This window comes from Scyliorhinus canicula, chromosome 17 (assembly GCF_902713615.1).
Source record: "Scyliorhinus canicula chromosome 17, sScyCan1.1, whole genome shotgun sequence".
Lineage (NCBI taxonomy): Eukaryota > Metazoa > Chordata > Chondrichthyes > Carcharhiniformes > Scyliorhinidae > Scyliorhinus > Scyliorhinus canicula.
This window is the reverse complement of record NC_052162.1, coordinates 16,571,135-16,591,291: the sequence shown is the minus strand read 5'-3', so window position 1 is coordinate 16,591,291 and position 20,157 is coordinate 16,571,135. Positions and strand designations below refer to the sequence as shown.

At 47.2% G+C, this 20,157-nt stretch overlaps 1 protein-coding gene across 4 annotated transcripts in view; it reads right to left on the bottom strand.

Moving 5' to 3' along the window:
• Positions 1–20,157, bottom strand: part of cd99l2 (CD99 molecule-like 2) — a 185,708-nt gene that overhangs the window by 10,749 nt on the left and 154,802 nt on the right. For 3 of the 4 annotated variants that reach the window (XM_038774346.1, XM_038774344.1, XM_038774343.1), the window contains 4 exons: positions 16,311–16,409; positions 12,055–12,132; positions 8,222–8,281; positions 4,045–4,122 (listed from right to left, as the gene is read on the bottom strand). In XM_038774346.1, the coding sequence (XP_038630274.1) occupies positions 4,045–4,122; positions 8,222–8,281; positions 12,055–12,132; positions 16,311–16,409 (315 nt within the window). The remainder of the gene's footprint in view (positions 1–4,044; positions 4,123–8,221; positions 8,282–12,054; positions 12,133–16,310; positions 16,410–20,157) is intronic. The other variant, XM_038774345.1, reaches the window with a different exon arrangement.

Sequence of the window (20,157 nt, the reverse complement as noted above, 5' to 3'; positions counted from 1 at the left end):
GTTCAAATCCCACCATAGCAGCTGGTGGAGTTTAAAAATTAATTCATAAAATCTGGAATCGAAAGCTGGTCTCAGTAATTGTGTGTGACTGTCAAACCACCATTAAATGTTTGCATCCCTTAAAATCTGGGGACAGTGGAGGCAACATAGGGGGGTAGTGAAGGCCTCAGTTTGGGCCCTGATATGGGGTAATCACTGTTTTGCGCCGGGGAGAACAGGTGGGGGATTTGGGAGTTGGCACAGGGCAGGCATCAGACAGTTTGGGGACCTCTTCCTGGATGGAAAGTTCGCGACTCTGGAGGAGCTGGTGGGGAAGTGGAACCTCCCCCCGGGAACGCTTTTAGGTACATGCAGATCAGGGCATTTGTTAAGAGGCAGGTGGAAGAGTTTCCGCGGCTGCTGCCAAGGGGGGTGCAAGATAGGGTGCTTTCGGGGACGTGGGTCGGTGAAGGAAAGATCTCGGCTATTTACCAGCTGATGCAGGAGGAGGAGGCCTCAGTAGAAGAACTCAAAGCGAAGTGGGAGGAAGAGCTAGGGGAAGAGATTGAGGATGGGACGTGGTCGGACTCCCTGGAGACGGTGAATTCCTCCTCCTCCTGCGCACGGCTCAGCCTAATTCAGCTAAAGGTGCTGCATAGGGCTCACGTGACAGGGGCCAGGATGAGCCGGTTCTTCGGAGGGGAAGACAGGTGCGGGAGGTGTTCGGGAGGCCCAGGGGAACCACACCCATATGTTCTGGGCTTGTCTGGCCTTGGAAAGGTTTTGGAAGGGGGTGGTGGGGACTTTGTCAGAAGTGGTCGGATCTAGGGTCAAGCGGGCTGGGGGCTCGCGATCTTGAAATGAAATGAAAAATGAAATGAAAATCGCTTATTGTCACGAGTAGGCTTCAAATGAAGTTACTGTGAAAAGCCCCTAGTCACCACATTCCGGCGCCTGTTCGGGGAGGCTGTTACGGGAATCTTTGGGGTAGCTTCGGAGCCAGGAGTGCAGGAGGCGAGAGAGGCCGGCATTCTGGCCTTTGCGTCTCTAGTAGCCCGGCGCAGGATTCTGTTACAGTGGAGGGATACGCGGCCCCCGAGTTCGGAGGCCTGGATCAACGACATGGCCGGGTTCATCAAGTTGGAGAGGATGAAGTTTGCCCTGAGGGGGTCGGTACAGGGGTTCTTTCGGCGGTGGCTGCCCTTTCTCAATTTCCTGGCGAAGGGGTAGAGAGTGGTCCATCTCAGCAGCAACTTGGGGGGGGGGGGTTTGGGGATGGTTGGGGGTTTGTTTTTGCGGCGGTGGGTTTGCTATGTTGTTATTTTCTTCTTTCTTGTATTGCTGTTGGTTTTTTGTTATTATTTATTTTGGGGGGGTGGGTTCTTTTCTTGTGTTGGTGTGGCAACACGCCTTGTTTGTTTTAAATTGTGGGGAGAAAATAAAATATGTTATTGAAAAACTTGAATAAAAATTATTTTTTTTAAAAACTCACCATTAAAACCCATCCGGTTCACTAATGTCCTTTCAGGCATGAAAATCTGCCGTCCTTACCTGGTCTGAACATGCGAGTCCAGACCCACAGCAATGTGGTTGGCTCTGAAATGCCCTCTGCAGTGGCCCAGCAAGCCACTCAGTTCAAGGGCAACTAAGGTTTGGGAACAAGTGCTAGCCTGGCCTGCAATGCCCACATTCCATGACGGAACACATTTTAAAGAACACTTTTGAGCTCCTGGTTCGTAAGCTCTTAAGTGTCAATCCAAAGGTTTTTTTTAACATGAGATGAGGGTTTTTGCCTCTACTAGTCCTTCAGGCAGAGAATTCTGAAACCCCCCCACCCCCAACCCTCTTGTTTAAAAATATATTACCCTTTTAATCTCTCCACAGTTTAAATCTGTGTCCCGTGATTATTGAACTCTCGGTTAATGGAAACAGGTCCTTCCTGTCCACTCTGTGTAGGATGCCTCAATTGTATACAACTCATTTGAACTCCCCTCAGTCTCCTCTATTCCAAAGAAAGGAACCACGGTCTGCACAATCTTTCCTCTGAGCCACACAAGGAGATACTAGAAGCCTGGTCAAAGAGGTAGGGTCGAAGGAGTGATTTAAAGGAAGAGAATGTGGTAGTGAGGTGATGAGGTGCAGATCATGACTCATCTGATGTGATCATCCTTCTTTCCTGCCTTATCCCCATAACCCTTGATTCCTTTACTGATTAAAATCCATCTATCTGAGCCTTGAACATACCGAAAGACGGCACGGCGGCACAGTGGTTAGCACTGTTGCCTCACAGCGCCAGGGACCCGGGTTCGATTCTGACCTCGGGCGACTGTCTGTGCGGAGTCTGCACGTTCTCCCCGTGTCTGCGTGGGTTTCCTCCGGGTGCTCCGGTTTCCTCCCCCAGTCCAAAGATGTGTAGGTAATGTAGATTGGCAATTCTACATTGCCCATTAGTGGTTCAGGGTTAGGTGGGGTCATGGGATGCAGACTCGATGGGTCGAATGGCCTCCTTCTGCACTGTAGAGATTCAATGATTCCCCAACCCCGCCCTGCGAAAGAATTCCACAGGTTCACTCCCCTCTGAGAGAAGAAATTCCTCTTAACTGTCATTAATGGGCAAACCCTTGCTCTGAGATTAGGCCCTCTGGTCCAAGACGCACCCAGAAGGGGAAAGACCTACTTTAAAGGTGGAAACCAAGATCGCGAGGCAGTAATAGTAATCACAGTCTTTATCGTTTTCAATTCCAGTTTTATTTTGTTTTTAAATTGGAGATAGTATTGAGTTAACAAAGGCACAGATGTCTGTTTCAGCAGCAAATGAGGTGAGAGGAGGTGAAGTCGGGATTCGGAGGCAGCAATAGGGAGTCTTAGCGATGGTACAGATGTGCGATTGGGTCAAACGTGACGCCGAGGTTGCGAACAGACTGACCTAATCTCAGACTGTTGCCAGGGAGCTGGATGGAGTGAGTGACCATTGAACGGAGTTTGAAGTGGGAACCAAAAACAATGGCTTCTGTCTTCCCAAAATATAATTGGAAGAAATTCCTGCCCAGTTTTGGATGTCAGAAAAACAGGTTGATAATTCAGCAATAGTGGAGGAGTCGAGAGAGAGAGAATCAGGGAGAGAGAGAGGTGATGGTGAGGTGGAGCCGAGTGTTGTCAGCATACATATGAAAACTAAACTGTCCTTGCGAATGATTTCACCGCGGGACACCATGCAGATGAGAAATATAACCACACTTTAACAGATAACTGTTTTAAAAAAACACATGCCCTGTAAGACCTATCCAGTGTAGATTTAAAAAAAATAAATTTAGATTACCCAATTCATTTTTTCCAATTAATGGGGCAAATTTAGCGTGTTCAATCCACCTACCCTTCACATCTTTGGGTTGTGGGAGGCGAAACCCACACAGACACGGGCAGAATATGGCAAATTCCTCACGGACAGTGACCAGGGGCCGGGATGGAACCTCGGCGCTGTGAGGCAGCAGTGCTAACCACTGCATCACCGTGTTGCCCTATCCAGTGTAGATTTGATGACTCTCATATCAGAGAGAGAGTTGAAAAATGCAGATTAAAGTGTGATGTGATAGAACTGTTCAAGATTTTAAAAGGACAAGACAAGGTCGATAGAAGAGAACTTTGCGGGGGGAGGGGGGGGGGGGGGGAGGCAAGAATAAGGGATACACAATGAAATAGAATAGATTTATAAAAGAGATCAGGAATAGCATATTTGCATAACGAGTGGTGAGGATGTGGAATTCACTTCCAAGGCTGGTGCACGAGGCAGAAACTATGTCACTATTGGATTGTAGATGAAAGAAACACATTGAAGGGGAATGAGGAGAAGGTGGGTAAAGTAAGTGTGATTAAAACTGCTCTGATAGAGGTTCAACCACTAACCTGAACTGAATAGACCAAATGGCCCGTTTCTGTATTGTAGCTTTCATTTCTATCTGTGTTTTGATATCCCATCAATCGATGCACAGGCTGTGCAACATATTCACCCATTCACTGTGTGAAAACTGACAAACGTGTGAGCCCAATTACGTGTGTGACATTTACCTTGTTTTTTCCCATCTGGCTTATAGCCCCCATCCAACAGATCTTCGAGGTCTTTATCTGAAATGTCAGAGGCACGATCTACACATCGAGAGAAGATGGTATCATTGTTAAATACAGTGGAACGTAACTGTGCACCCCCAGAATCAGGTATTGCATGTCCTAGGGTTTGAACACTTGGCAAATGGAATTTGCCCAGTCCAAATGATCTGGTGGGTTGACACTTGTAGATTAGATCACCTCCTCAAGGAAGTGCAACCCAAGGTACATTGTATATTCGACAAATGTCCACGGTGTGGCCTGTTCATTCTAAACCACATTTCAGACCTTCCGACCAAGGGGGAAAATGTTGACAATCAGCTGCAGACTAGTGCTCATTAAAGAGATAATGGTGTTGGAAAGAAGGACAGCTCTCACAAATGCACCTTATTTGCTTGCTGCAATCTCCCTTTCTAAGTACACTACCTGCCAACGTGTCTTTCATATCAAGCTGACTGACGGGTTAATGTTTGACATATGATAGCAGCAGTTGGATAATTCGCAAATGATTGCATGGAATCTTACCCAAAATGTGACATGATACAATTTCGGTCAACCTTGCTTTGGACTAAACTGTCAAAACATGTCACCGTCGAACAGCCTTTGAAAAAAAAAAGTAGAAGTGATGTGTTCTTGTCTGTTTGTACAGCAAACTAATGACCACTCCCCAGATCAATGCTTGGCTGGAGTAATTCAGCAAATTCACAGCATTCACACTGCTCCCCGACGGCAGGGGACATGAGGTTTATCTCACGTGTCACTTTAAATTGACGTAATCTGTTAATCTAGTCCGGCAAATAAAATCCAACATAAACAGTAGCAAACCACGTAGACGGGATTATTTCACTGTGATCGCCTTCTGTTGTGATGAAGTTCAGGTAAAGCTGGAATGAATATAATTTGAGATTCCTCACAGCCATGCCAGAAAGTGTGCCCCAGTCTGGATTCAGGTAGAGTTTCCAGGCGACTCCCAGCTCATTGCTCTTCTTTCAGTTCAATCTCCTTTTCCATTTATTTTCTAATGTTATGCCTTATTGTAGGCTGGACCAAAGTTTCAGTGAACAGAGGTGCCTCAGACACTCCCTGATCTAACGTGTGACCGATGGTGGTCGAATACCAAGGGAGCTGTGCAGGCAAGGGCAAATCCCCAGTATTTGCACAAAATAACATCGGCACAGGGATGTGTGAATATTAACATGCTGGATCAAAAGTTAACAGAAGTCCCTGGAGCCAATTTCATTGAAAGAAACTAAATGCTTATTTGCTCCAGTCTTTTAGAAAAAAATTTTTTTTTTTTTAAGAGCATCCAATTATTTTTTTTCCAATTAAGGGGCAATTTAGCGTGGCCAATCCACCTACCCTGCACATCTTTGGGTTGTGGGGGTGAAACCCACATAGACACGGGGAGAATGTGCAAACTCCACACGGACAGTGACCCGGGGCCGGGATCGAACCCAGGTACTCAATGCCGTAGGCAGCAGTGCTAACCACTGCGCCATCGTGCCGCCCGATTTGCTTTAGTCTAACAGCAAATGAGTATTTCACCGAAAACAAAAACATCATGAATCCAACACTGATGTACATAGAATTGTACTCAAGGATAATTCATTTAGGATCATGATTATCTTATGGATTTTACCTCAAAAGCTTTCATTTGCAAATAGAGTTGAGCATTCTGGGAATCAAACTTTACAGAAGTTATGAAGCAGCCACAACAAATTTGTTACTTATGAGCAAAGATTCTGTTTGAGGGAAGTCTGTGTCACTGAAACAATTTCAAGATGACTTAGTGGCATCTTTGAGTGTCCGTTGTCACTGTTTTGCAACCTGTAGCTCCTGACTTTTTCAGTGATAATCCTGAATTTTTGACAAAAAAAACCTTATTTAACATTTTCACAATTGTCAAAAGTGCAGATCAGAGAAGGAGGAGGAAAAAGACATCATAAAGCCATGCACCAGCCCTATTAATATTTGCAAAATTCATCCTGGCTGAGAGGAAACTGTGTCAAAGGTGGCACCGTGCAATCATGCAAGGTTGTAAATAACATTAACCGTACAATGAGTATGCAATGTTTAAATTTCCTTTATTAAGCAGATCATTTGTAGATCAGAAAGAAGAACGCTGTTCAGAGCCACACAAGGCTTGTAGAGGGCAGAGAGAATCTATGGAGATCAGAGGTCATGATGCTAAATCGGAATGCAGTGATAGGAGACTGCGTCTGGCTGTGACTAAAGCTGGATGATCCGGGGGAAACCCAAGGGCACATTCTACGGAAAGCCTCGGAGAGAAATATTTGAGCCTGAGTTCAGCTGAGCATCGAGCTAGGAGATGTGATCCACAAGTCCTGCTTTGAGACTGTAATAAATTATTCTGTTTGTGAAACATTCTGTTGTCACACAGTGGCACTGCCTTCCATTTGTATTCTTAATCCTTCTCGGAAGCAAAGCACCACTGGTCTGCACTGAAACAATGCACTTGATCCAATTCTGTGGCAACCTATAAAAATAATCATTATTGTCACAAGTAGGCTTACATTAACGCTGCAATGAAGTTACTGTGAAAAGCCCCTAGTCGCCACATTCCGGCGCCTGTTCGGGTACACAGAGGGAGAATTCAGAATGTCCAAATTACCTAACAGCACTGCTTTTGTGGCTTGTGGGAGGAAACCGGAGCACCCGGAGGAAACCCACACAGACATGGGGAGAACGTGCAGCCTCCGCACAGACAGTGACCCAAGCTGGGAATCAAACCTGGGACCCTGACGCTGTGAAGCAACGGTGCTCACCATTGTTTTGACAAAGAGTTATCGGACTCGAAACATTAGCTCTTTTCTCTCCCTACAGATGCTGCCAGACCTGCTGAGATTTTCCAGCATTTTCCCTTTCATTTCAGATTCCAGCATCCGCAGTAATGTGCTTTTATCCAGTGCTAACCACTGTGCTACTGTGCCACCCTGCTGGCCAACTGGACAGTAACTGTCTTCAACAGGCACGCCCTAAGTCAGGGATGGGCAAACTACGGCCCGCGGGCCGCATGCGGCCCGCCAAAGGTATTTCTGCGGCCCACCAAGTCATTAAAAAAAAAAAAAAAAATTTAAAAAATATTTTTTTTTTTTTTTTTTTAAGGTTAATGGGGGGGGGGGGGCTGTTGGGTTACTTACTGGTATAGGGTGGATACGTTGACTTGAGTAGGGTGATCATTGCTCGGCACAACATCGAGGGCCGAAGGGCCTGTTCTGTGCTGTACTGTTCTATGTTCTATATAAGGCGCCCAGAATCATAACCGGGTGAAGTAATTATTTTACTTAATATACTATGCGGCCCTTTGTGAATTGTGAATTTCTGAATGTGGCCCTTGCACGGAAAAGTTTGCCCACCCCTGCCCTAAGTGGTCAGGTATAAGAGGGGGCCGATCAAAACATAGCAGCAAGATCAACGGAGCCCAATTTGTGTTACCTGGTATCGAACAGTATTGTGAGTAGATCTTTAGAGAGTCGGCAATGGTTCTAATTGTTTTGCTGATAATTTGTTGATGTATTGTAACCTCCAGTACCCTTTGCAAGTTTCAGCCCGCAGGTGGTAAACCTGTTCTCCCCCCACCCCCCCCCACCACCTTCCAACGGCCAGACCTGTGCAATAGCTAATGCCTTACGCCTGTTGGTCAGTTGTGCCTGCTGTTCTGCCAGGGTTTCTAACAAATCTTTCAACTTTGCGACTGCGCATGCGAAAGTGTCAATATATCAAGGTTGCAAGTTAGCTATAGTGAAATTGCATGTCACATTTGCATTGGTGTAATATAATTCAGAAAACTAACTGGTTGCACATGCTCAGTGGAGCACCTTAATATGAGGGGAAAAATTCCTTCCTACATTGGGATGGTGGATGATTGGATTGGAATAATGACTGCTAATTCGGATGGTTAGCACAGTGACCGCCTTGCTTGGCGACCATGGCGTGGTTGATTATTTGCCGGTTTGAAGGCATTTTTGTTACTTCAAAAAGGGCTCAAGTCTTATGTGAAAATCCTGCTAGCTTGTCTCAAAAGCTCTGGCTCAGAGTATCAAATCAGATCTTAAGGCTTATATGTTTGGTGTGACCCAGCTCTGGATGGATCACCCAGCTCTCGTGACAGCCTCCTTACCCGTTTGTTTACCTCCCTTTGGTTTGTCATTCCCTTTCGAGCCTGGGACAGAAGGGTGATCTGTTGGACAGACAGATACTCTTTTAGCTAAGAGCAACACAATATCAAAAGGAATACTCATCCCAGACTCTCCAATGACTCTTCCATACGTGAACTTTGTCTCTTCTCTGCAGCAGTGGTGGGCATGTCCCGTTCCTCTGGCTGAATCATCACCCGTCCCCACCGTCTAGTGGTAAATTTGCAGGGGATTGAAGAGGATGCTCTGCTCATGTCAGAGTTCGATCATCAATCAGAATATTGAGTATTGTTCATGCTGGATCTGAGTGAGGACAGTTGTTGCTTTCAAAAACTCTAAAACACTCCTTAACGTTTGGATTTTTAGAGGGGCTTTCATTAAAATTCAATTTTCTTTGAAATAAATTTAGAGTGCCCAATTTTTTTTTTCAATTAAAGGGCAATTTAGTGTGGCCAATCCACCTACCCGGCACATCTTTGGGTTGTGGGGGTGAGACCCACACAAACATGGGGAGAGCGGGGACAGTGAACCGGGGCTGGGATCGAACCCGGGTCCTCAGCGCCGTAGGCAGCAGTGCTAACCACTGCGCCGCCATGCTGCCCCATTAAAATTTAGTTCAACTATTCCTCATTCTTTTGCTCTACATCCAACTGAACTTTAAAATGAGTGACTGCAATTGTGAAAAGCTAACACTGTCTTGTTCATCCTTCGAGATGAAGATGACCATATTCATCATCTGGGGTGTTAGGTAGGATTCTGGTGGGTGCCCGCTGAAAGGTTCAGCTGAAAATTGGGCAGGATGCCGGCGATGACTGGCTTGGGACTTCCTCTCCTTGCTGTATTTCCCTTCCTCTGATACGTGTTCGCTTTTGCAGGGGGGGGCCACACCCTTTCTTTTTTCGTTGCGCCAGGTGTAGTGATCCTGGGGAAGCTTCTCCCGGGACTTGGGAGTCGATATCCTGACTCCTAAACAAAGCCTTTGGGGTGTCCCTGTAGCATTTCCTCAAAGACCCCAGACTGAAGATCTCCACCGAAGGTTCGCTTTGGGAGGAGGGCGTCAGGCATTCTGGCTGCATGAACCCCCAACTCAGTTGTGACTGCCTCAAAATGGGCGTGGACGCTTGGGTACGGCAGCTCGGGTGAGCATCTCGGACGTCTGGTGTTATGCCCTGCCGTCTGATCTCCAGGAGCTTTCGAAGGCGGCTGAAGTGAAAGTGGGTTGAACTGCTTGGCATGATTCCGGTACACAGTGCCCATCTCGCCTGCATAGAACAGAGGGGGCAGGACTAGTGGTGCTCTGTAGGCTTTCAGTTTGGCAGGCAAGCGTACTCCTCTTCTCCCCCAGGCTGCTGTTCGAAGTCTGCTGAAAGCTGCACTTGCGTTGGTAATTCTTTCATCTGCCTCGCTGTCCATATGGATAGCTTGAGAGATAGAGAAAGAGAGGGAGAGGGAGAGTGCTGCTGAGATAAGCGAACTTATCCACTGACAGGTTCTGCTCACGGACTGAAACCTTGAGCTTCAGGTGTGGCACTCCTGGAGCGGGCTGGTACATTGCTTCAGTTTTCTTCACGCTGACTATTTAAACAAACTTGAGACCAAGTCCACAAATAATTTCATGCCCAGCTCTGAACCGGTAGCTAGTCCTCAGTAAACATTGTGCCGAATTAATTTTTTCCAATTAAGGGGCCATTTAGCGTGGCCAATCCACCTACCCCGCACATCTTTGGATTGTGGGGGCGAAACCCATGAAAACACGGGGAGAATGTGCAAACTCCACACGGACAGTGACCCAGGGCCGGGATCGAACCTGGGACCTCGGGGCCGTGAGGCAGCAGGGCTAACCCACTGCGCCGCCATGCCACTTGATCAGCAAACATTAAATGGTGAAGTGCATCTAGAACATAGAACATAGAACATAGAACGATACAGCGCAGTACAGGCCCTTCGGCCCTCGATGTTGCACCGACATGGGAAAAAAAAAACTAAAGGCCATCTAACTACACTATGCCCTTATCATCCATATGCTTATCCAATAAATTTTTAAATGCCCTCAATGTTGGCGAGTTCACTACTGTTGCAGGTAGGGCATTCCACGGCCTCACCACTCTTTGCGTAAAAAACCCACCTCTGACCTCTGTCCTATATCTATTACCCCTCAATTTAAGGCTATGTCCCCTCGTGCTAGCCACCTCCATCCGCGGGAGAAGGCTCTCGCTGTCCACCCTATCTAACCCTCTGATCATTTTGTATGCCTCTATTAAGTCACCTCTTAACCTTCTTCTCTCTAACGAAAACAACCTCAAGTCCATCAGCCTTTCCTCATAAGATTTTCCCTCCATACCAGGCAACATCCTGGTAAATCTCCTCTGCACCCGTTCCAAAGCTTCCACGTCCTTCCTATAATGAGGCGACCAGAACTGTACGCAATACTCCAAATGCGGCCGTACCAGAGTTTGGTACAGCTGCATCATGACCTCATGGCTCCGGAACTCAATCCCTCTACCAATAAAGGCCAACACACCATAGGCCTTCTTCACAACCCTATCAACCTGGGTGGCAACTTTCAGGGATCTATGTACATGGACACCAAGATCCCTCTGCTCATCCACACTACCAAGAATTTTACCATTAGCCAAATATTCCGCATTCCTGTTATTCTTTCCAAAGTGAATCACCTCACACTTCTCCACATTAAACTCCATTTGCCACCTCTCAGCCCAGCTCTGCAGCTTATCTATGTCCCTCTGTAACCTGCAACATCCTTCCGCACTGTCTACAACTCCACCGACTTTAGTGTCGTCTGCAAATTTACTCACCCATCCTTCTGCGCCCTCCTCTAGGTCATTTATAAAAATGACAAACAGCAACGGCCCCAGAACAGATCCTTGTGGTACGCCACTCGTAACTGAACTCCATTCTGAACATTTCCCATCAACTACCACTCTCTGTCTTCTTTCAACTAGCCAATTTCTGATCCACATCTCTAAATCACCCTCAATCCCCAGCCTCCGTATTTTCTGCAATAGCCGACCGTGGGGAACCTTATCAAACGCTTTACTGAAATCCATATACACCACATCAACTGCTCTACCCTCGTCTACCTGTTCAGTCACCTTCTCAAAGAACTCGATAAGGTTTGTGAGGCATGACCTACCCTTCACAAAACCATGCTGACTATCCCTAATCATATTATTCCTATCTAGATGATTATAAATCGTATCTCTTATAATCCTCTCCAAGACTTTACCCACCACAGACGTTAGGCTCACCGGCCTATAGTTACCGGGGTTATCTCTACTCCCCTTCTTGAACAAAGGGACCACATTTGCTATCCTCCAGTCCTCTGGCACTATTCCTGTAGCCAATGATGACCTAAAAATCAAAGCCAAAGGCTCAGCAATCTCTTCCCTGGCTTCCCAGAGAATCCTAGGATAAATCCCATCCGGCCCCGGGGACTTATCTATTTTCACCTTGTCCAGAATTGCCAACACTTCTTCCCTACGCACCTCAATGCCATCTATTCTAATAGCCTGTGAAGAACTTTCCCTGGAGTCATCTCAGATTGAAGTTTCCACTCCATGCGATATCTGATTTCGATGCCAAGCGAAGGCATCCTAACATCCCCAATTGAGAGGCGGTTTCCATGCAGAGGCCTGCTGTAAAAAACTTTAGAATTTACGAATTGTTGTTGATCTGAATTTTTAAACAAATGTAATCGCTCACTTTTTTACCAAGTGACAAATGAAGCACCGATACCAGGTAGAATTTGAACTGAAATGACTGTACAGCGGAGATCCTTTCTGTCTTCATTCCTTACCTGAGTCATCTTTACCTCTCTTGCCAGCATTGTCGTTACTGTCATCGAGAGCATCTGACAATTTAAATTCATTCGGGTCTAGAAGTACAAAGGTAATCCATTCAAAAGAGATTCAATAAGTGAGTTTGCAAAGCAGGAGAATTTAAACAAGTCCAGAGATTACCATCAGCAAAATTATATTTAAAAAAGGACGTCATAAGGGTTATCATCTCCTAATTATTAGCCAAACCGTGTACAAATGGGTAGGGGTAAGCATATGAGGGAGGTTACAGAAGCGGTGATGTGGGAAAGAGAGGCTCCATTTCATGGGGCCCTGCTACCAATGGTGGGACAGAAGGAACTGTAGAGGTGGACACCTGAACCAGGCTGCGGGCAGGAATGAGAAGTTCACCGACACCTTAAAGTAGTAAATAATGGGGGTGGGTGCTCCCTCAGTACTACACCTCTGACAGTCCAGTGCTCCCTCAGTGCTGCACCTCTGACAGTGCAGTGGTCCCTCAGTACTACACCTCTGACAGTGCAGTGCTCCCTCAGTACTACACCTCTGACAGTGCAGTGCTCCCTCAGTACTACACCTCTGACAGTGCAGTGCTCCCTCAGTGCTGCACCTGTGATAGTGCAGTGCTCCCTCAGTACTACACCTCTGATAGTGCAGTGCTCCCTCAGTACTACACCTCTGACAGTGCAGTGCTCCCTCAATGCAGCACCTCTGACAGTGCAGTGCTCCCTCAGTACTACACCTCTGATAGTGCAGTGCTCCCTCAGTACTGCACCTCTGATAGTGCAGTGCTCCCTCAGTACTACACCTGTGATAGTGCAGTGCTCCCTCAGTGTTGCACCTCTGACAGTGCAGTGCTCCCTCAGTACTACACCTCTGACAGTGCAGTGCTCCCTCAGTGCTGCACTGGAGCGCCATCCTTGATTCTTGTGCTCAAGCTCTGGAGAGTGGGACTTGAACACACGGAACCTTGTGATTTAGAGTTGGGCGCCCTACCAACCGTGTCATGGCTGAAACGTGAGAAATACTTCAGAAAACAACAACACTACTTTAGAAGGATGACATGTGACCCAAAGAAACATCAACATTTCCCTAAAGTAAAAGCAAATGCAAAATACTGCAGATGCTGGAGTAGTTTCACAACCAGGGGACAAACTGAATGAATGTCGGGTGCAAAGGGTAGAAAATAGTAGCCATTACTGAAATACAGCTGCAAAGTGGTCAGGACTCGGAACCAACAGGACCGCGGAGCAAGAGGATAGAATGCTGGACCATAGGAAACTAGCCCTGACCTTTGGCAGTGCCACCCAGGCACCATGGCACCCGGGAAACGTTCCGGTCAACCTGGCAGTGCCATCCGGATTTATTGGCATACCAGGGTGGCAATGCCAAAGTACCCAGATGCCAGGTGGTGAGCCAGGGTGCTACCCTGCCCTGTCCCTGACCACACAGAGGCCCCCCAGGTGCCCACCTGGTCCAGGTTTGGCAGTACTAAATAGCGCCCTCTGTGGTCTCCCCGGAGAGCCCGGTAGTTACTGGGAGCCGGATGGTTAAGTGGGTTCGTAAAGCTATTTAGCCGTGAGAGACTGGGGCCTGGTCATTGTGGGCTGGAACCAGATCGTGACACCTCGCCAGATCTGGGTAGGTACAGGTTCGAAATTCATTGCAGGCCTTGGTAGTAAAGGAAGGTGTGTTCATAATGCGGCCAAACAGGTTTTGTATCTAATTACAAATCCTTCCAACGTACGCCAGTGCATTAATAACAGAGCTTCCTCCTCTGCCATATGCTCAAAGGAAATTGGAGCCTCTTCCATTGCCAACAATAGCTCCAGGACACAACATGCATGTAAAAGTAAATGTTGCCACAGCAACTCTGACTCCTTGGAGAGGTGGGTGGGTGCTGGGGGAGGGGTGGCTGGGGGAGTTGGGGGGGGATCAGATTGTTGCCAACAACCTGGGGTTTGATCCTCCATTCTGGCTGGAATGGTTTTGGAACTTGCCTCCTTGCCTGACCTGTGGGGGAGATCGCAGCACTTGTGGGTCAGACGTGCCTTCAGCAGAGAACTCAAATAGGAAAAACATCTAGAAGAGGCAACGGGAGGTGCAGCAGTTGCAATGCCTGACCCTTTACCTCCTCTCAGCTCACTGTCCACGGGCCCAAACATTTCACTTCTACCTCCTTCAATTTGCTCGACTGTATTTTCTGCTGTCGATGTTCTGCCCTCTACATTGGGGAGAGTAAACGCAAACTGCTGACCGCTTTGTGGAACACTAGCGCCTCGCCCGCGTACATGACCCCAGTCGCTTTCCCTTTCAACTCAGCACCTTGCTCTCATGCCCCCATGTCCATCCTGTAACGTTCCAGTGAAGCCCAATGTAAATTGGGAGAGCAGCACCTCATCTTCTGATTAGCCTTCTGGACTCATCATTGAGTTCAACGACTTTACACTGTGCACTCTCCCTCCACCTTGGCCTCTTTTTTGTTTCCTTGGTTTGTCCCAATGCAAACACCAGCCACCTCCCCACAGGGCCACCTGTCACTTGTTCTTCAGTTTTGCTTTCACTGAACACTGACTTTTGTTATCCTATTAACACATAAGAACTAGGGGCAGGGGTAGGCAATTCAGCCCCTGAAACCTGCTCGTGGCTGATCTCCTCTCTGCCTCAACTCCACTTATCTGCCTGTTCTCCATAACCCTTCAACCTTAGAATTAGAACCAGGCCTTTTAGGCGTGAAACTACGAGACACTTCCACGCACAAAGGGCAGTCGAAGTTTAAAACTCTCTTCCGCAAATGACAATTGATACGTGGCCAATTGTCAAATTTAAGTCTGTGATTGATAAGACTTTTGTTCACCAATAGGTATCTGAGCAAAGGTGAATATATGAAGTTAGGTCACAGCTCTGTCAAGATCTCACTGAATGGTGGTGGAACAGTCCAAATGAAAATGAAAAATGAAATGAAATGAAAATCGCTTATTGTCACGAGTAGGCTTCAATGAAGTTAGTGTGAAAAGCCCCTAGTCGCCACATTCCGGCGCCTGTTCGGGGAGGCTGGTTCGGGGAGGCTGGTACGGGAATTGAACCGTGCTGCTGGCCTGCCTTGGTCTGCTGTAAAAGCCAGTGATTTAGCCCAGTGTGCTAAACCAGCCCCTTAGTTCCTTGACACCATCAAAGACCAATAACATAGATTAGTCAGCGTTCTGGTGGTCCTATATTAGCAGGGATACAGCCTCTGCTTTCAGTGGAAATATGAATGAACTTTTGCGTACAGAATAAAGTGACCACACTTCCATTATTAAGAGCAAGTATGAGGTGGGAATGGGAAGCTGGGAATAGCGCCTAAAAGGTGCGAGGTTCAATTTCCACTCCAAGACCCAGGCACAGATTCTAGGCCCATTCTTCAGTGCAGTACCACTGGAGATGGCCAGAGGCAGACGATGTACCACAGAGGTGGAAGCAGACAGGCTCGGCGATGGGGAGCGTATGGACGCCCAGCTTGAGGTTGAGTTAAGAGCAAAGGCTGCAGACAATTGGACTCAGCCCGAGACAGTGGCCAGGGAGAAAGATGGAATCAGCGGCAAGGGTCAAGATTTCTGGTGGAGACCCAAGACTAGGGCGTTGGCTTTCCCGATGTTTATCTTGAAGAAATTGCACTGAATATTAGTGAAGTTTTACACACAGCTTGCTAATGACGGGCCACCTCCATCACCGCAAAGCCTGCTGTGGAGGGGAGAGAAAATCCCACCTGGTCAATGAAGGGTCAAGAGAGGAGCAGGAGTGGCAAGTTGCAAGTATGTAACAGGAGAACTAATTGTACAAATACCCCTCTACAGCCAATAAAAAGGCAGCTAATTTTCCGGTCCTCTGAAATTAAGTTCCGTTACTCTGTACCAAGGCTGCCATCCCTCCCTGCTATACAACCTAGGCAGCATGGTAGCACAATGGTTAGCACTGCGGCTTCGCAGAGCCAGGGTCCGAGGTGCGATTCCCGGCTTGGGTCACTGTCTATGCGGAGTCTGTACATTCTCCCCGTGTCTGCGTGGGTTTCCTCCGGGTGCTCCGGTTTCCTCCCATAAGTCCCGATAGACATGCTGTTAGGTGAATTTGACATTCTGAATTCTCCCTCTGTGTACCCAAACCGGCGCTGGAGTGTGGCGACTCGGGGCTTTTTACAGTAACTTCATTGCAGTGTTAATGTAAGCCTACTTGTGACAATAAAGATAATAAAGATTCAGCAATCAGGAAAGGGACTTACCTGAGTTTCCTTTTTGTGGTTTCTTGGGGGTTTTTGGTGACTTTGTGGTTTTTCGAGGAGATGGCGTCGTTGGAAGAAATTCCAACAAGCTAAAATCATCTGTCAGAGCAAAGAGAAGAGTGTTTGTAGGGAATGACAATCATTGTTACTGAGACTATGAGGAAACAACGGCTTCTGAAACAGAAATGCAACTTTGGTAAAGTAAATAGAAATACTCAGTGTTGGAGGGAAGAAATGGTCAGAGTCCGTTTGTGACCGCGTGGTGTTGGTAAAACTTTTGTTTATTTGAAAAATGTTTGTGTGCACGACAGGAGAACTAGAAGCTGCTGCTGCCTTCAGCTCACATCAGTCTCTTCTGAAAGTTACAGAGATTTCATGCATATATATTTTAAGTTTGTTCACAGTTACAGGTAAGCATTGACGTCATCGATCAATTTCATACAATACAATCTGATCAGGAGGTATCGGTAGAGATGTTTCCTGAGCCCTTGAGTGAAACCGATTTATTCATACAATGTGTTTTTGCAAGTTACCAGATCATGTTCAGAATGTTGCCCTTCACCTGAAATTACGCCGTTAGTCCTTGATGAGACGTTACTAGGTTTGTGTTCCCTGCTCTGGGTAGAACAATGAATCTCCTGCAGACAAGCTTAGTCTTGTCTTAAGCTTGTCTTGGCTAAGTCATAGTCTTGTGACGTGGATTCCCATTACTGTAAGATGATTAAATTATCCTGACTGCAGGTTTTCTTAAGGTTTGTGGCTGATCCAACAATTCAACCCTTTGCCTACCAGTTTCCCACTCCCCATGTGCTGCTTTTAACCGAGAACATCTTTTTATTAATATATATATTATTTTCTCACTAACACTCGAGGAGAAATAAAGACAATGAGAATTAAGAGTAAAAGGTGAATGGTGAGATGGGCCTGTTAGCGTTGTGTTTAGCTCCCTGCAGAATGGTGTTTACTTCAGCTTCATAAACAGCAGTGCAGGAATAATTTTGGAGGTTAATCACAGTCTCCTTTGTACAGATGATTTTAGTGATCGGGAGATGGATTCCCATCAATCTGAGTGATGCGCGATCAATGAACACAGAAACGAAGGAGTAGTCCGAATCAAAGGCTTTAATCTACAAGAAGTGTGCCCAGCAACTTGAGTACAGAAAGAACGATAGATGCTGGAAAACACGGGTTCTTATACTCCACCTCGTAGGCTGAGCTACCTTTCTGTTGACCAATGGGAAGACAACACAAGGGCCAATGGGCAGCAAGCCTTCTCCACCAAGAGCAGCTCACACTCCCAGGTACCGTAGTACCTCTAGTCATACTACCACACTGAGCTCAAGTTAAAAGAAAGCCTAATTCCAACTTGTACTACTGACCTGTGATTTGGACCTGATTAGGGACGGCACGGTGGCGCAGTGGTTAGCACTGCTGCCTCACGGCACCGAGGTCCCAGGTTCGATCCTGGCCTTGGGTCACTGTCCGTGTGGAGTTTGCACATTCTCCCCATGTCTGTGTGGGTCCACAACCCAAAGATGTGCAGGTTAGATGGATAGGCCACGCTAAATTACCCCTTAATTGGAAAAAAAATGGGTACTCTAATAAATAAATAAATAAAAATAAAAATAAAATTACACCTGATTGTAATATTCCTCATTCACCATAACAGTTGCAATGTTTATTTACATATAATCACAATGCAGAGGTTTTCAGCCTCATGTCTGCGAGTCAGCTCCAGGATCGAACTGGTACACAAACCCCAGCTGGGACTTCGTTTGCTGCGCCCAAACTGGCAACGTGTCCAGGAAATTCAACACCAGAAGAATTTTCTGCAGGACTGGGGGAGCTGCTACACTCTATGCAAAGGCAGACGACTAAACGCATCCACATTCGCAATGTGTTCCAGGCCGGTGCTTCAATGTATATTCGTGGACAGAATTAACACCTAATGCTGAATTCTTGCTGATGCAATTGGCGGAATAGCCTTATCTTCTTCAACAAGGTCCAAGAGTGATTTGTGGTTCGCAACAATGGTAAAGTGTCTCCCATATACATGCTAGCAGAACTTCTTTCCCCAATGTACTATTGACAAGCTTTCTTTTACAATCTGGGAGTACCCTTCAGCAGAATCTGAGAGGCGTTCTCGAGACCCTATAGGTCTTTCACATCCGTCATCCACCTTATGGGACAATGCTGCACAAACGCCATATGGAGAGGCATCACGGGTTAACACCAATTCCTCAGACGAGTCGGAATGCACTAAAAAACTCAATGAATCTAACAATAGCTTTACTATTAACAGCCCTAAGGGCGGCTTCCAAACCCAACGGTGGCCATAGTCATTCAGCATGCCTAAGAATGACTTGGTAGGGCAGCACGGTGGCGCAGTGGGTTAGCCTCACGGCGCTGAGGTCCCAGGTTCGATCCCAGCTCTGGGTCACTGTCCGTGTGGAGTTTGCACATTCTTCCCATGTATGCGTGGGTTTCGCCCCCACAACCCAAAGATGTGCAGGGTAGGTGGATTGGCTATGCTAAATTGCCCCTTAATTGGAAAAATAATGAATTGGGTACTCTAAAATTAAAAAAAAGAATGACTTGAGTTCCGATGTGTTTCTGGGGCCTCGTGTGTACTTTACTGTTCTGACCTTGGGCTGGATTCTCTGATTCTGGGGCTATGTCCCCATGCCGGCGTGGGAACGGTGGCGTTTTATACCAGAAAACTGGCACCAAACACCCACTGACTCCCCGTTTAGCTGGGGGCTAGCAGGACGGCAGCATAGAGCACCCGGCTCTAGCTGCCGATACGCCCCGTAGAATTGCCAGGTCCGTGGTGCCCGCGCTGTGCTTCATGGTGGCGGCCGCTCACGGACCCGACCCGTCAAATAGTCCCACCCTTTGGCCGGCTCATGTGCCCCAGACCACCCCCCCCCCCCCCCCGTGCCCCCAGCCTCGAATAATGTCCCCCCCACCCGCCCATGGACTGATTCCGCAGCCACCACGCTGAGTTCCCAACGGGTGAGACCATGAGGGACCCACGCCATCGGGAGCTCGGCCGGTCGGGGATGGAGCATTGGGGGTGAGCCTCAGCCAATGTCATTACATGGCGTGCTTTGGAGTGGGCGGCGCATTGGTCGGAAACTTGGATTCTCCGGCCGGTCGCCGAACGCGATTTTGGCATCTGGAGAATCCAGCCCCTTGTCTTCCATGGGGTGTAATCTTTGCGCATCTACATGATACACCAGATAGTACATTTTTCCTTCTTGAGGCATACTCCAGCCTTTTGAAATATCTTTAGCACCTCCGCTAAGTTAACTAGGTGCTCAGCTTCTGGTGATCCAGGTATACTGCAAATTGTGGCAGACTTGCAATAGAGTTTCATTGTCCTCTGGAAATTAGCACATGCGATGATACACCAAAGGGTAGGTGCACATACTGAAACAAACATAACTCCGGTAGGCATTGTCTAACTTAAGTTGTTGATATGCGTGGCTCATATCGAGCTTTGTATAAGATTGACCTCTAGCTCTTCAATTTGGGGGATTGGATACTTATCAACCTTGGCAGTCTAATTAACTGTTAATATGTAGCCTCCACAGATGCGGACAGTCTTGTCAGGCTTTATTACGGGGACTATGGGCGATGCCCTCTCCACGAATTGAACTGGCTAGATTATAAATACCCAGTTCTTCCAATCTATTTAATTCCATGTCCAACCTTTCTCGTAAAGCATGTGGTACTGGTCTCACTCTAAAAGGCACGAGGGGTTGCCTCTGGACCAATGTAGATCTTAGCCTGGAGGCCTTTTATTCTACCTAACCCGTGGCGAAAAAGAATCTCATGCTTTTTC